This window comes from Aspergillus welwitschiae (assembly GCF_003344945.1).
Source record: "Aspergillus welwitschiae strain CBS 139.54b unplaced genomic scaffold BDQ94scaffold_20, whole genome shotgun sequence".
Lineage (NCBI taxonomy): Eukaryota > Fungi > Ascomycota > Eurotiomycetes > Eurotiales > Aspergillaceae > Aspergillus > Aspergillus welwitschiae.
In genome coordinates this window covers 381,858-396,466 of record NW_020798714.1, presented here as the reverse complement: position 1 = coordinate 396,466, position 14,609 = coordinate 381,858, and the positions used below count along the sequence as shown (strand labels likewise).

At 50.2% G+C, this 14,609-nt stretch overlaps 5 protein-coding genes across 5 annotated transcripts; 3 read left to right on the top strand and 2 right to left on the bottom strand.

Moving 5' to 3' along the window:
• Positions 1-4,631: 4,631 nt before the first annotated feature.
• BDQ94DRAFT_171449 (uncharacterized protein) lies at positions 4,632-5,051 on the top strand (the record flags this gene model as incomplete). The annotated part of the gene is made up of 1 exon (XM_026771777.1): positions 4,632-5,051. One exon carries the CDS (start codon positions 4,632-4,634, stop codon positions 5,049-5,051), a length of 420 nt encoding a protein of 139 aa, XP_026625217.1.
• A 256-nt stretch (positions 5,052-5,307) lies between these two features.
• On the bottom strand, positions 5,308-6,589 carry BDQ94DRAFT_50628 (SDR family oxidoreductase). Its single transcript, XM_026775931.1, has 2 exons — positions 6,209-6,589; positions 5,308-6,139 (listed from the first exon to the last, which is right to left on the bottom strand). The coding sequence occupies exons 1-2, from the start codon at positions 6,474-6,476 to the stop codon at positions 5,481-5,483; spliced, it is 927 nt and encodes a 308-aa protein (XP_026625216.1). The 5' UTR covers positions 6,477-6,589; the 3' UTR covers positions 5,308-5,480.
• Positions 6,578-6,810, bottom strand: BDQ94DRAFT_171447 (uncharacterized protein; the record flags this gene model as incomplete). Its single annotated transcript, XM_026771776.1, has 2 exons — positions 6,578-6,723; positions 6,780-6,810. 2 exons carry the CDS (start codon positions 6,808-6,810, stop codon positions 6,578-6,580), a joined length of 177 nt encoding a protein of 58 aa, XP_026625215.1.
• A 1,297-nt stretch (positions 6,811-8,107) lies between these two features.
• Positions 8,108-8,570, top strand: BDQ94DRAFT_145601 (uncharacterized protein). Its single transcript, XM_026766670.1, has one exon. It carries the CDS (start codon positions 8,346-8,348, stop codon positions 8,541-8,543), a length of 198 nt encoding a protein of 65 aa, XP_026625214.1. The 5' UTR covers positions 8,108-8,345; the 3' UTR covers positions 8,544-8,570.
• A 1,384-nt stretch (positions 8,571-9,954) lies between these two features.
• BDQ94DRAFT_145599 (putative ubiquitin-specific protease UBP12) lies at positions 9,955-14,600 on the top strand. Its single transcript, XM_026766669.1, has 4 exons — positions 9,955-11,175; positions 11,228-12,588; positions 12,640-13,309; positions 13,360-14,600. The coding sequence occupies exons 1-4, from the start codon at positions 10,050-10,052 to the stop codon at positions 14,130-14,132; spliced, it is 3,930 nt and encodes a 1,309-aa protein (XP_026625213.1). The 5' UTR covers positions 9,955-10,049; the 3' UTR covers positions 14,133-14,600.
• Positions 14,601-14,609: the final 9 nt, after the last annotated feature.

Genomic DNA, 14,609 nt, shown 5'->3' with positions numbered 1-14,609 from the left:
TATCAGCGGAGTTGAGCAATGAATAGGCTTTTGTGTATATTTCTGGCTTGTAGTGTCTAAGTCCTTCCTTCCAATTGAACCAAGGCGTTTATCAAAGCAGGACACAGAGGGAAGAGGAAGAGCAATGTTTGCCATCTTCGTCTGATTAAGAGATCAATGTATATACTGACTTTGCGGAGTGGATATATATCGTGTGTCTTGTAATAGCTCCTTCAAAGCACATAAGATGCTCAGGTGAAGTCGGATGTCGCGAGCTCTCCAAATGAGATAGAATATAATATCACACTGTTTCATTTCACTTTGAAGTCGCTCGTCTCTTCTTTCGCTTTGTTAACATCTTCAAAACCGTATGGTTGGAGGTGCATACCAAACCAAAATCAATTGGGCGACGAATGATTGTACATCGTCGTTGGTGAGCTTCCCTGATATCCCATGGCTCTGGGCAAAACATAGTCTTCACTTTGCCCGATGTCGATACTACACACGTTCATCCAAAGACACATTCAACCGTTCAAAATTAGATATCGTGGGTCTGATACACGCGGGGACCAGCATTCGTTTGAAGACTACGCCATCGCTACCGGCAGATGGTTTAGCGCCTGGACCGTCCATGTCTTCAGTTGTGCGCGATTCTGGTGACGATGCGAGCGTCTAATCTTCAATATGTTAGGCTGGATTATCATCAACCTGCTCCTGATAGTAGATGGTTCCCTTGGTTATAAGCGATAGTAGTGTACTTTCCTAGACTCTTCATTCGTCATCGGGGTGTTCAACATCCTTCCAAATATGAGGATTAGCCATCTTCGAGTAGTGACATGGCGTTATAGGTGTAGCGATGCGGTAGACTTAGAGATACGCCCTACTCAATATTGGCGAGGTTGGTCTGTCGCAACGGTACTCATTGTCAATCCATGACAAATGTAGCCCCCGGCCACCCACCCCCACGCCATCAGTTGCGCCATGAGCAAGACAAACTGGTGTATTCCGAAAATCGCATGGTCATAAACCTTCATCTTCTGGTAGGCATGGTCCAATTAGAAACGGAGTTCTGCACTTGACTGGAATCATCGGGCCATTTCTTGTGACGTAACTGACTTCATGCAGGGAATAGAGCAGACTTTCTTGATGAATCGATCGACTACCACAAAGACCGAATCAAATTCATGTTCATCAGGAGGAAAGAATAGAAACTCCATTAGGCATGGTCCGATTAGAAACGAAGTTCTGTACTTGACTGTAACCATCGACTGTAGAGCAAGTTACCTTCAAGCATATCCATTGTAGACACCACCAATACTGAACATTCAGCATGTTGACCACTATTCATTTCATGCAAAAACCCCACCTCGGCGGCATTCCCTAGAAAATGGGATTATTTATAAGCGTCATCATCGCCACCAGACAGAGCTTGAACAGGTCCCCAATTGTTAAGAAGCCACATGGCCAGTAGGCTGCGAATACAGGCCAGACCTCAGCCTCAGCAGCGCGAGCAGTCTCTTCAACTACCAGAATCTCCAGACTGATGTCTTCCAGGCAGATGGCTGGCAGGCACCAATGATGGTAGCCATGGTAATCTCTGCATGCTGAGTACTTCTTCTAGAAATCTTGGTAGCCAATATAAACTTCACCTTGTCATCCAGCGAAGGTCATGCCGTCCCGGTAATAGTTCTCAGGAAAATAGACTCTGTTTTCTGGGGGTCGAGTGCAACTCCGTCCGTTGAGGTAATGAAGCTGAGATACTTCATTCGCATCACATAAGATTCACACTAGTGGATGGCCTGTCGTGGAATATCACCTGCATGCTAGCGCAACGAGCCGTGAGGCAGACCCTTACTGAAACCATGCAGATTCTTGCTCCATCTCATTGTTGCTCTGAATAGTAAGACCGCCAAAGTAGACGGTGACTTATCCAAGTAATTCATATATACCTCATTGACCAGGCGCTGACATGCCGCAGGGCTGTTGGTTAGTCCGAAGGGCAACACCTTATGCTTGTAGGTTCCGTAGCGAGTGCGCAAGGCAGTGAATTCTCAAAGTCTGAGTAAACATATTCCAAGCTTAGTGAAAATCTTGGCTCGGCTGATACGACAGGGGTTCTCATCCGAAAAAAGATTATGTTATCACTCGAAAGTTGCCGATGCTTCCATCCAGCACACTGTACCTGGAGCAGTGCCAGAGACAACTTTCGGAGCAGCCGCGGAACGGTCCTCTAGGTAGGTGGTAGGTGAGGCGAAAGTTTTGGTGCGACAGGTATCATTTTCATTAAGAGCGTGAGTAATCTGGCCGTACTTTGCCAGGCTCGGACTCCGGAGAGTCAATATAGCCAGAAATTTGGAAAGTGTGATATCCAAGACTCTGCTCAATGTTCTTGACGCGCTTGTCAGGAATAGGAAAGTTTTGCGCAATCGCCTTTTACTGCCAATCTTTCAAGCATATCTACATATGCATCTCGACAATTGTCACAGGTCTCTCATTCGTCGCAAGCGTCGTTACTGGGGGTGATGGGTAGAATCCAGTGATGAATGTTTCCAGTATTGCTGAGGATCTCGACTGGGACGAGAGAAGGTTTCAGTCCAGAAGGAGATATTTGCTAGCTGCGAGTTCTGAGTCCCACGGACAGGTGAAATACTGTGACCATTAAGGGGTTCAATATTCAGGTGATTCCCTCATGCCATGGTAGCGTAGCATCCATCACCCACCGCTGGAGAGCTTCGTTTTAGCTAACCTTAGATGATGCTATATGCACCGGCCAGGGATTTGGTATTGTCTCCATTTGCTAGCTCGAACCTTGTCTCAGGACTTCTCCAACCTTGTCATCTGTTTCCGAATCCGTGATCTATTTTGGAGTTAAATGCAGGCTATCACCGGATTCCTTTTTCTTCATCGACACAAGCAGAAAAAGGGACAATAGTCCGTGGCGAACGACGTACCAAATCTGGTCAGGAATTTGATAATGCATCCATTCTCTAACTCGAACCTCGTTGAGGTCTTTGCGAACTTCCAATCTGTTCCTGAATTTCTGTTGGTGTGAATGCATCCTACCACCGGATTTCCTTCTCTATCGGCGCAAGAAGAAAAGGGAAGCAGTATCCGTGGTGAACGACGTATCTTCTTTGGGACCTTTCCTGCAACCTCAGTAGCACATAGTTTACCGACGACTGAGACACCATTGTTGTTGTCATAGCCTTGCTGTGTCCAGGATTGTCAAGGGGTGTCTCAGATGCAGAAAACGAATTTATATATAAATATCTCCGGGCGATTCTAGCTGTCTTGGTTCGCTGAAGAGAGCAAACTGATTGTATACGGTATCCGAGATAGCAGCACAAATGCGTTGCTGATAGCAGACCTCCTCTAAAAGTGATGATTAGACTTGCCCACCCGATTGCTTGAGGTATTCCAGGTAAACCAAAGGACATAGCTAGGGTCTGGCTGGAAAAGCTATATGGTTGGCATCAAGTGATTCCTCCTAGTTGTGCAGAAGATTGCAAGTTGGGAAGTATATATTGTATGGACACCAAGAATGAGTCAGTTTCTTAGTGCTTGTAGAAACAACCCTCAAAGCCGGTTCCATGCGAGAGAAAACCAGCCTTGATGTTGACTGCATCCTTGCCTGCCCCATCAGCCTCAGTCTCAGTGATCATATCCGTGGTCCTCCAAGCATGGGTATCGCTAGACGTTTTGGATAATGACAACATTTGATAAGCTTTTCCTGAGATGCACTGTGAAGACCTTGAGCAATGAAGGATGAAGAGGGCCAGACAGAGGCACGGCAAGACGATTGATTGTTCTCACAGGTCGAGATGTTGAGTGGTTGCTGTTTTATATATATAGTAGTAATATACGAAAAGAGACACTCCAGCTGCGATACAAGTGTCTCGCAACGGGCTCTGATCTTCTAATGTCCTTGTTGATCAGAGAGCCCAGTGCTGTCGTTCAGAGTCACGGACTTGTGCCCTGTTTGTTGGCTGCCGCCAATTGCGATAATGACTGCCCATTGGCGTATGATACAGTCATAGTTTTGCATCGAAATATATACTATAATGAATGCATGATAGGGAACTGGAGGACTGCCCTCTGAGGCTTGTTCTTCTTCCTTTGAGTTCCTGATCCAGCCACAAAAGTCAAAGGGGTTAGGGAGGTATTTATACCAGTTCTGACACCACAAGTCCATTTTCCTAGAGCGGGAGACCCCACTAGTCAAGGTAATCTCTCTATACCAGCCAAGGAAGTACCCCTAAATTACCATCTCATGGCAAGGTAATCTCCGCCACTGCTTTCCTGACCGGAAATGGCCGACAAAATGGAGTTATTCGACAGCAATTGTTAATAAACAGCTACCACATAAATCGCACGTCAGACTCTTCTCTGTCAAACAGTGAAGAATCCCGCTACCTCAAAGATGCCAATGAATATTGCCTACGCTAGACCGGGTCCACCCCACGTAGCTTGGTGAATCCAATCCTCACTCACGTTTATATATACGACCTCATCCTCTGCCACCAGTCATATCAAGCACCCACCCCCACAACCCCAAGCCTTCTTCTATATACATACAAACCCACCCTATACTACTTCACATGTGCCTAATCAGAATCACCATCGCCCGAAAGATCACGCGCCATCAATTCGACATGTCTACCACAGACCACACCATCGCGGAACTGATCCCAATGTGCAAGTTAGCATTCCAGAAATGCCTCACCTTTCCTGCTCTCTACAATGACGAATGGGCACAGCATTGTCTTCTCGATTTCAACCATTGGGTGTATCGGATCGGACCTATATTGCTCTCGTCACAGAGCTCCGACTCACAGGATATAGTTCAAACTGATAAGGCAAAAGACGCCTTATTGTCGCTGCATCAGTCCCTACTGGCCTGCGCTCAATGCGCGGAAGCTGGTGGCTCCTGTAAGGAGGCTATTCGGAATGTTGATTCGGCGCTTGAAAGTATGGTTACTGTGGGGAAGGAGGTTCAGCAGAGGGAAATTGAGATGAGGGATATCGAGGGCAGGTTTGAGTATATTGAGGCTGGGGCTGAGTATATTGAGTAAATTGTTCATAGGATTATATGCTGTGGGTTGGTTTTGTCGATACTACTATACTATCACCGGCAGAGTACATACGCATCAGATTGGATAATCTGGAGTTGCAAGATGCAGAGAGTGAGGTGTCTATGTTATGCTTAGCAGAGATGGTTGCTATGTATATAGATCGAACTTGCTTACGGAATTACATAATGAACTAATATTGCTGTCGGTTTATATTTGATCAAATAGAAACAATGTAGTGATGGTTAAGAGTAGTAGTCAGTGATTACTGTGGCAGATGTTTAGTCCATGGTTAGTATGCGATATTACTTCACAGCGGGAGCAAGCCAATCCGCCATCCACCCCCATATTAACAATCCTAAACACCCCGAAATATGACTTTTTGGTTTGTACGCTCTCGCCTGGAGTCATTACTAGTATGCCGCATTCCTATTAATTCCTCCCAGTCTTCGGTAAAACCTTCTCCTTCTCCAACTCACTCAAACATCCATCCAACGCATCCCAAGTATCCTCCCAGTCGCGGAATCCCAGCTTCCACGCCTTATTCATACTAATTACCAGATCATAATTCCTTCCCAGCACAAAGTTAAGGAAAAACCATGTCGCCTTCTCAAACGCATCTTTCTCCAACCCCTCCCTCTTTGCCAACCTCTCCCACGCAGCCTTCACATCATCTCTCTGTGCCCACTTGGTCAAATCAATGCGCATACGCACCTCACCCTTCTCAACCCTCCCTTTGAGTCCACTCGTCCGCACGTAATCATTCAACGGGGGGTTTTCACTCAGCGGAACAACGTTCTCGTCCTCCGCCTCGAACTGGTCCACTGGAACAGTGAGCCCGAACCGCTTTGCAACTCGGGGCCACATGGTCTGCCAGGACTGCGCGTCGCCGTTCACAACGTTGAAATTCTGGTTCGAGCAGCCAGGCTCGGAGATTGCCCATGCGCAGAAGCGGGCATGGAAGCGCGAGTATGTGAATGAGTCAGTCATGGTGTAGAAAGTGCGTGAGCCGGGGAAGGTGAATGGCGCATTGAGTTCCTTGGTGATTGCCGCGTAGAGTCCGACGGCTGTCACTAGGTTCATGAAATTTCCTGGCCAGTGTTATCAGCATTGTGATGATTGTACAGAGTACGTAGAAGAGAAGAGAAGGTAGTGCTCACCCTTGGCAACCCCAATAACATCATTCGGATACGTAACCACCCAATCCCACCCCTTCCCCTTACTCATTTCCTTCAGTATCCTCTGCTGCCTATAATAGAAGTTCGGCGGCCTTCCCTCTCCCTCCACCCACGGATCATTCTCTTCCATCGGAGACTTCACCGGTCCCAAATGTACCCCGTAGTGCTTTGCCCCGGTCACTAGCAACACGCGCTTCAACTTCTTTTCTGCACCGCTGATACTCAGCGCCTTGAGGAAGTTCTCGAGCATGTCGCCGTTGAGTCGCTCGAGGTCCTTCTCGTCTCCTTCTTGGAGATACGCGGTGAAGAAGAGGTAGTCTGCGGAGACATTTTGGGTGGAGAGTTGATTGGCTACTCGTTGGGTGAGGCGAGAAGGTCGATGCTGGCATGGTGGACTTGTGCTGGGTAGGTATCCTTCTTGCTGCGGGAGAGGGCGTAGATGCTTGTCCAGTCGGGAAGGTTGGAGAGGTGGGCGATTATTTCCCGGCCAAGGATGCCTGTGTTTTTTTATGGTTAGTATGCTGTGGTGAATATGGGTATGGCTAAGACGTACCGGTTGCGCCGGCGACGATGGCGGTTGGCATTGTGGATATAGATGGCGATGTATACGTGCAGAGAGATCAATTGGTATAATTGCCTGGGGCCTGCCTATTTGAAAGAGGAAGGGATCGATGATAGAGCTGTGGTTCATATAAGTAACTTTTTATATGTTTGATAATACTACAAGGATGAAGGTTGCATGAACTCAATGTGATGTAATGAGCTCGGTCGTGTCGGGAACAATTGCGTTGTGAGTGGGCAATTTTCTGGTTTTGGTTACGCTTGATTTATAATATAACATCCCGTCTTATCAGGTATCAATAAAAATATCAGATATCAATTGAAAATGCTATTGATATGAATGAATGCAGCTTTCTGGAATGATGTCAGTACTATAGCTCCGCTCTCTTGTAGTTATCCATCGGATGGTGGAGCAATTAGTGCCAACCATGGTATTTACGACCAATTAGTAGCAACATGCGGATTGGGATAAATAAATACAGCTCACAGGTGTAAGAATTTAACTTATCTGCCGTATAGTAAATGATATGATTTATTTCTGCACTCCATATTCTTCCAACACAGACCATTGGATCGGACGCCTGCAGCATGTCGGCAGCTACCGCGATTAATAGGGAATTAGGACGGCCAGTGAATGAGAGTAGAATTCATGACGGAATCAGCTTGACGACGATGTTAAGCAGGCGGTAGATCCACAATAAAGTACGAGGTGAATAATAGCTCTGTTATGAGGCGATTGGCCATGCTGTACTTTCCACCGGTTACTGGTCAGGGCCTTTTCCAAAACCACTTATGGGCACTGCTCACTAGACTGGGAAGTTCCGGACAACTGAGACAATACGCATTGATCCAATGCTAATGTGCGGTGAGACTACTAAGTAACTCACAAAGTCATATATATAGTACTCAGACATCCTTAAAAGCTATACTAAGATGTCCTGCCTGGCTTCAGGGACAATCCTAGATGACTCGTGGATGACAAATACGTGAGATGCTTGAGTAACTCGGTTTGGTACTGTGAGAAGTCTCAAATGTATAGATACTAAAATTCATTCCTTTGGAATGAGCTCCGTTTTGGTTACAAATGGAGCATGATGATATGCAGCTATGCCAAATCCATTATGTCATATATCCTAGATAGTAGTGCTTCAGTGGGAGCAATGTTATTGACTGGGACAGTCCTGAAGAAGGTATGATTTGAGGCAGTAGCAAAAGGGCAATGCCAGCATGTGCCTGATTACGAGGCTGCTTCAGCTGCTAATCACAGGGATAGAGGGTGTTGAAGAGAAGGTGAGCTCACCGTGCAGGAGCTGGTGTTACCCCGGATCCTGCCAGTTGCTTCCGAGGCAATGAATCTAAGTTAGTCTTTGATGTCGATTGATCTTGTGTTACTCGCGGCGAATGTGAGGATTTGCCTTGCAGACCAGGAAGGGGTGCCAAGTCGCGATTGGTTGTTGACGGCATTGTCCGACTGGCAACCGGGATATCTCATCAACAAAGTGTCATACACTGAGTGCATTGTCTCTCTTGTGACCGTTTGTCAAAGTGAAAGTAAACTATGACACCTTTGTTGTCTTTGACAAGAGGTTTATCTCACTTATACTTGATGGAGTTTCCGAAGAAGGAAGAGGCTATTGCCCTGCCATACGCGCCATATGCTGCAGGCGTTCACATATGGTTTGAACGGGCCAGTATATCAATACCACGGCACCGCTGCATAATGAACAGGGAATCGGTAACTTTAATTGATCTATGAATGCGTGCTGACCGCCTAGTCGTGCATTGAATCGCAAATATGGGGAATGTGTTATCGAAGTGGCTCGCACCCCAGCCAGCAGGGGAAAGTGAGAAAAGGGCCGGGTTGGGGCCTCCAGAAACAGCCACGCCGCCCAGCCCAGAGCAGACGCCGATCCGCATCGACCCTCCCCAAATGTTGTTAGCATCACCCACAGAAAAAAGTAAGTCGTCTTGCTTCTCTTTTAGTTGTTGATTGCCTGTCAAGTTTGGATTTATTTTTTTGAGGGTTGCTCCATGCTCTCTTGTTTCTCCATCGATCCTTAAGTTCCTTTTAATTTTTTTTTTTCACATCCACTTCCCAACCCCACCAATCCCGAAACTTGACCAAACCTGTCAACGCGCGCCCGGGTAAAATCCCTGGTTGAAAAAAAATCGCGAACAGACAGGATAGTCAGTCAATCAGACAAGAGGGAGGGAGAGAATTGAACACTTGCTTTCCCGCCGGCAAAGAATCTGGCCAAGCGGAAGTTCTTTTCCAACCCAATCCCATTCCATCCAATCCAATCCAATCCACCTCTCCCCTCTTCGAACTAAAAAATCTACTGTGTACTCCTACTGCTACACCCGCAAAGTGAACGGACTGACTAAACGTTTTCGTTCCTTTTGCATCGCTACTCTTCTAGGTTCTTCCCTCCACATCCTCCCATCCTCTTCCTCCACCCACCCCCCCGGTCTGACCAACACCAATCCAGTGTCGAGCTCAGTTTCCAACCCATCTACCGTGCTACCTCGAGCTGCCACGAAACGTGCGCAGCTCACCGTCACGACGTCTTCCACAAAGCGCCGTAAAGTAGCAGAGCCTCGCAGACCAGGATCGCTTCCGGGTTTGTCGTTCGCCTCGCAGGCCGGAAGACGTCACGGCCATTCCTCCTCCGACAAGGCCTCGCCCTCGCGCTCCTCCCGTCACCCTTCCTCTCCTTCCCGATCGCATCGCAGCACTCAGAGCTCCTCGGCTTCACCGCCTCCCCGCTACATTCCCGCCCATCTGCAGGACGAAGTCCTCGCCTCCAAATCCCAGTCCACCGCTCGTTCCCCTACCCCGGACTCCGCTGGAAGTGTCCTCGACTATCCCGCGGCCGCCTGCGCTGGTCTGACCCTCCACAGCGACCCTGCGACCGATATGTCCGGCTCTGACGACAAGGGAGACTCGAACCTCCCGCTTGCCGGGTCCGATGCTCGCGAAACCTCCGCCTCGGAGAATGAGGTGAACGATGTGGAGATGGACTTGGTTCCGACAGAAAAGGACAGCCAGACCCGTTCCGACCACCCGGATTCGATGGAAACCACGACATCGGGCGATGACAACGTAACCAACTCGGCGTCGGATAGTGTGTATCCCACTCCTTCCAGCATGTCCACCTATACCGCCCCCACAGAGACCCGGGCCCATTCTAAAGCAGAGGCCGGGGTTGCGTCAGCTGATCGACCATCTTACGATGACCAGGTCGCACAGGTGACCCAGTTTATGATGCAGCCGATGAAGGAGAAACAAAAGGGATATGTGGTGTCGAATTCGTGGCTGAAGCGAGTGTACTCGCGGAGTGCTACTCATGCAGACAAGGCTGATAAGACGGCGATGGAGGGAGATATCGGACCAGTCGATAACTCGGATATTGTTCTGGTCACCGACCCGGCCAACACTGGTTTCAAGGACGAGGAAGGAGAACCCTTTGTTCCTTTGAGGCCTGGCTTGGAGCTTGGCGAAGATTTTGAGATTATCCCTCAAGGGGGCTGGGACCTGATCATGCAGTGGTATGGTCTGGCAGAACAGTCCCCGGCCATCGTCCGTTACGTTCACAACACCGCCGCCGTAGGCGACCAGGAGAACCTCCAATACGAGATCAACCCTCCGATCTTCACGATCTTGAAGCTCACGAACCCCTCTGCCGGCACTTCTATCAAGACGATGAAGGAGAAGACGATGGCCCCAGTGAGGACACTGGCCAGTCGACACACCAACTTCCAGAAGTGGCTGAAGAACGCCAAAGAACTCGCTCAAATCGACATGTCGACGAAGGTTCGTGTTTGGAGGATTCTGGGTGGTCTCGGTAGCGCCACCGCATCGGCAGCAGCCACCCCAGCTGCATCCCGCAGTGCTTCTCCAGCTCCGTCCGCCTCCCTCATCGCCAACGCTGGAAGCAACCTCGTTCTCGACCTGAACACCTTCCTTTCCCTGTCGGAGGGGTCGCAGCGTGAGGTACTTGACGAGCCGAAGGACCAGACGAACAATCCCAACTACAATGGTAAAATGACTCTGGGCGTTGCGGGTCTCAACAGCAGCGAAATCATCGTGCTGGAAGAGAAGCTCCCTGGAACGAGCGGAGAATGGGTATCGGAAGCCTCCAAGCAGACACTTAACCGTCTGGGGGTGCCGTCCGGTAGCCTAAAGAACGGAGCTCCCGCAAAGGTGAAGACCAAGAGTCCTGCTACCAGCGGGCGATCGTCTCCGGTCTCAGAACCCATCAGGGGTCGACGCAAGGACGGGAAACCCCGCGGCTGCACTGGTTTGAGCAATCTTGGAAACACTTGTTACATGAACTCGGCCCTGCAGTGCGTTCGCAGTGTCGAGGAATTAACCTACTATTTCTTGAGTGCGTCAGACCTCCGCCCTAAGAAAATGTACTCCGCTAATTATCTATCTAGATGACGTTTACAAGAAGGACCTCAACCCCAGCAATCCTCTAGCTCATAATGGTGATGTGGCTAAAGCATACGCGAATATGTTGCGTCAGATGTATGATGAGGCAGGACAATCTTCGTTTGCGCCCCGTCAGCTGAAGCACACCATCGGCCGCTATGGACCGGCCTTCTCCGGTTACGGACAGCAGGATTCCCAGGAATTCCTTCTCTTCCTTCTGGATGGTCTTCAGGAGGATCTGAACCGTATTATGAAGAAGCCCTACATTGAAAAGCCGGACTCGACGGACGAGATGGTGCATAACAAGGAAGCTCTCGCAGAGTTTGCGGACAAGTGCTGGGATATCTACAAAGCCCGTAACGACTCCGTCATTACCGACCTCTTTGCTGGTATGTACAAGTCGACGCTGGTCTGCCCTGCTTGCGACAAGGTCAGCATCATTTTCGACCCTTTCAACAACCTGACCCTTCAGCTTCCGATCGAGAATCTCTGGGGTAAAGAGATTTTCTACTTCCCTCTCAACAAGAAGCCGGTCCTTGTCGATGTCGAAATCGACAAGAACGCCAGTGTCAAGGCGCTGAAGGAGCAGGTCGCAAAGAAAATGGGAACCGACCCTGAGCGCCTCGTGATGGCTGAGATCTACAAGAACAAGTTCTACAAGATGTTCGACAACACGAGCTCGATTGCGGAGTGCCAGATCAGCGGCAACGACGACATTGGTATCTACGAAGTCGAGTCAGTACCTACGAACTACAACCCCGACAAGCCCCAGAAGAGCTACTTCTCCTTCAGTCGCTCGGATCATGAGGAGATCCCCAGTTTGGACTCGCCTCGATCTGACCGCTTGCTCGTCCCCATCTTTAACCGAGTCGAGAAGAAACGGGGAAACAACCCCAAGAATGCGCAACGGTCGCTCTTCGGAGTTCCATCGTATGTGGTCATCAATCGGGAGGAGTTTGGGGACTACGATACGATCTTCCGCAAGGTCCTGTCGCAGGTCGCCTCGATGTCCACCCGTGACTTCCTGAATGAGGAGAATACGACCGAGGTCAGCCATGAAGACTCAGACACCGTTATTATGAACGAGGATGATGCGGAGTCGGCTGACTCGAAGATCAAGACTGCGTCCGTTGACGGCGAGGACGGCATGGTCGATGTCTCGATGCGTGACGCGGATGACAGTTCAAGCGACGCCCCAGCCCGCTCCGAAAGTGCTATTTCCCCTAATTTGCGCGGTCTTTTCGAGATGAAGATCATCAAGTCGAGTAGCGAGGTTGTTCCCACTGGGTGGTCAACCGTGGATGACCACAAGGAGTATCCGAAGATGTCATTTAGAATCAAGACGCCGGTGAAGAAGCAGAAACAGGTAAGTCGTTCTCTTTGTTTTCATTTGGAACTTCCACTAAACGATGGTCAGTCCGTGGACAGCACGAATGGCACGGAGCAGAAGGATGAAGAGTCCGGAGATAAGAGCTCCGACAGTGCCAGTGGTGAATCGGCTTCTAAGCCTAAGGCTCAGGACCGGCCGATGATCCGCCCCGGTGAGGGTATTGTAGTGGACTGGACTGAGCAAGCTCATGACGCTCTCTTCGCTGGAAGCAGTAGAGACAAGAACTCCCTGCGTGGGGCGCCGACATGGACGGACGTCGAACGCGTGCCTGACCCGGAACTGAGCAAGCGCCGTACTCTGCGCCAAAACCGGAAGAAGCGGGGCGTGACGCTCTACGAGTGTCTGGACGAGTTCAACAAAGAGGAGGTCCTTTCCGAGAACGATGCTTGGTACTGTCCCCGCTGCAAGGAGCACCGTCGGGCCAGCAAGAAGTTCGAGTTGTGGAAGACACCGGACATTCTGGTCATGCACCTCAAGAGGTTCAGCGCCAGCCGCGGATTCCGCGACAAGCTGGATGTCCTGGTCGACTTCCCAGTGGAGGGCCTCGATATGACCGGCAGGGTCGAGGCGCCTGAAGAGGGCAAGAGTCAGATCTACGACCTCTTCGCCGTCGACAATCACTACGGAGGCCTTGGTGGCGGACACTACACAGCGTACGCCAAGAACTTTTTCACCGGGCAGTGGAACGAATATAACGGTAAGATCGCCTGAATCATAGACGTTTTGGACAACAACTGACTGGACTAGATTCTTCCGTCTCGCGCCCGATTGATCCGCAGAGTGTGGTCACCTCGTCGGCGTATCTGCTGTTTTACCGGCGCCGGTCCGACCGGCCGCTGGGCGGCAAGGTGTTGGAGGAGATCACGGAAGCGTCGACACGGCCGAACAGCGACGTGGACTCGCAGACCGAGTCTCGCGGACAGTCTCCGTCGGGGGAAGGCCGGCGCCTCGGCGGCTCCTCCCGCAATGGGTCGTCGAGCGCCTTAACCGGAGTCGGAGCAGCTCACCAATCGGGAGATGGTGGTTTGCCAACTGGAACCCAAACGAAGAGCGGGGATGATGACTGGCCGCCGGGATATACCAACGTCCCATCATTTGGCGAGCAGAGCCTAGATCGCGCGACGCAATCGGAAGGTATGAATTTCGAAGATGAGGAGATTGGCGGGGGCATGCAGCCCAGCCCGTTCCGCCCTCAGGACGACACACCCTCGTGGTCGTTCAGTCGCGCCACAGATGCTCACGGCCCTTCACAGATGACCACAGTTCCAACTGACGACGAAGATCTACTCGACGATGACGCGAGCAACCAGGCCGTAGGCGGCGGCGATGTCAGCGACCCGGACCTTCGGATGGCCTCTTTGATGGACAGTCCACGCGGGGCCGCCTACCCAGGTACCCCGATGGAGGAGACGTCATTCCCGGACATTTCGGCATTTGCAGCGGACGGTGACGATGACGAGGAGGATGAGTTGCCGGTGGTAGAACTCCAAGTGCATGATGAAGACCAGACACTGCCGTAGACAGGGGGGATGATTCTCCCAATCTCTCTTACTGTCTTTTGGAAATGTGCAACGAATGATTACAGGTGTTTAGATCGCCCGACAGGGGATGGCGATAATGATCTTTCGCAGAGTGGATGATGATTTCGAGGAATGAAGTCGACGACCCTTATAATAGCCATGGTGTTTTGTTTTACTACGCAGCCCGGGAATAGAGAGGGCCGTGGATGGTTGCATGCATTTTTACGGGATCGGATGGCGGGTGCCGTCCTGCATTACATGTATTTTCGGAGCAGTTGGAGATGTTATAACAAAAAAGGTGTGTTGAGTGAGATGATGTTTTGCGGAGGGATGATATGGGGATGAGTGAGTGTATGGTTGAACCACGTGGGAGGTCATGGCGAGTCACACGCTTGTGGCAGCTGTCATGCGATGCCGCAAATGCGAGGCTACTGCTAAATATATACTACTTTCATACCAGCCGGCCATAGAATTCAA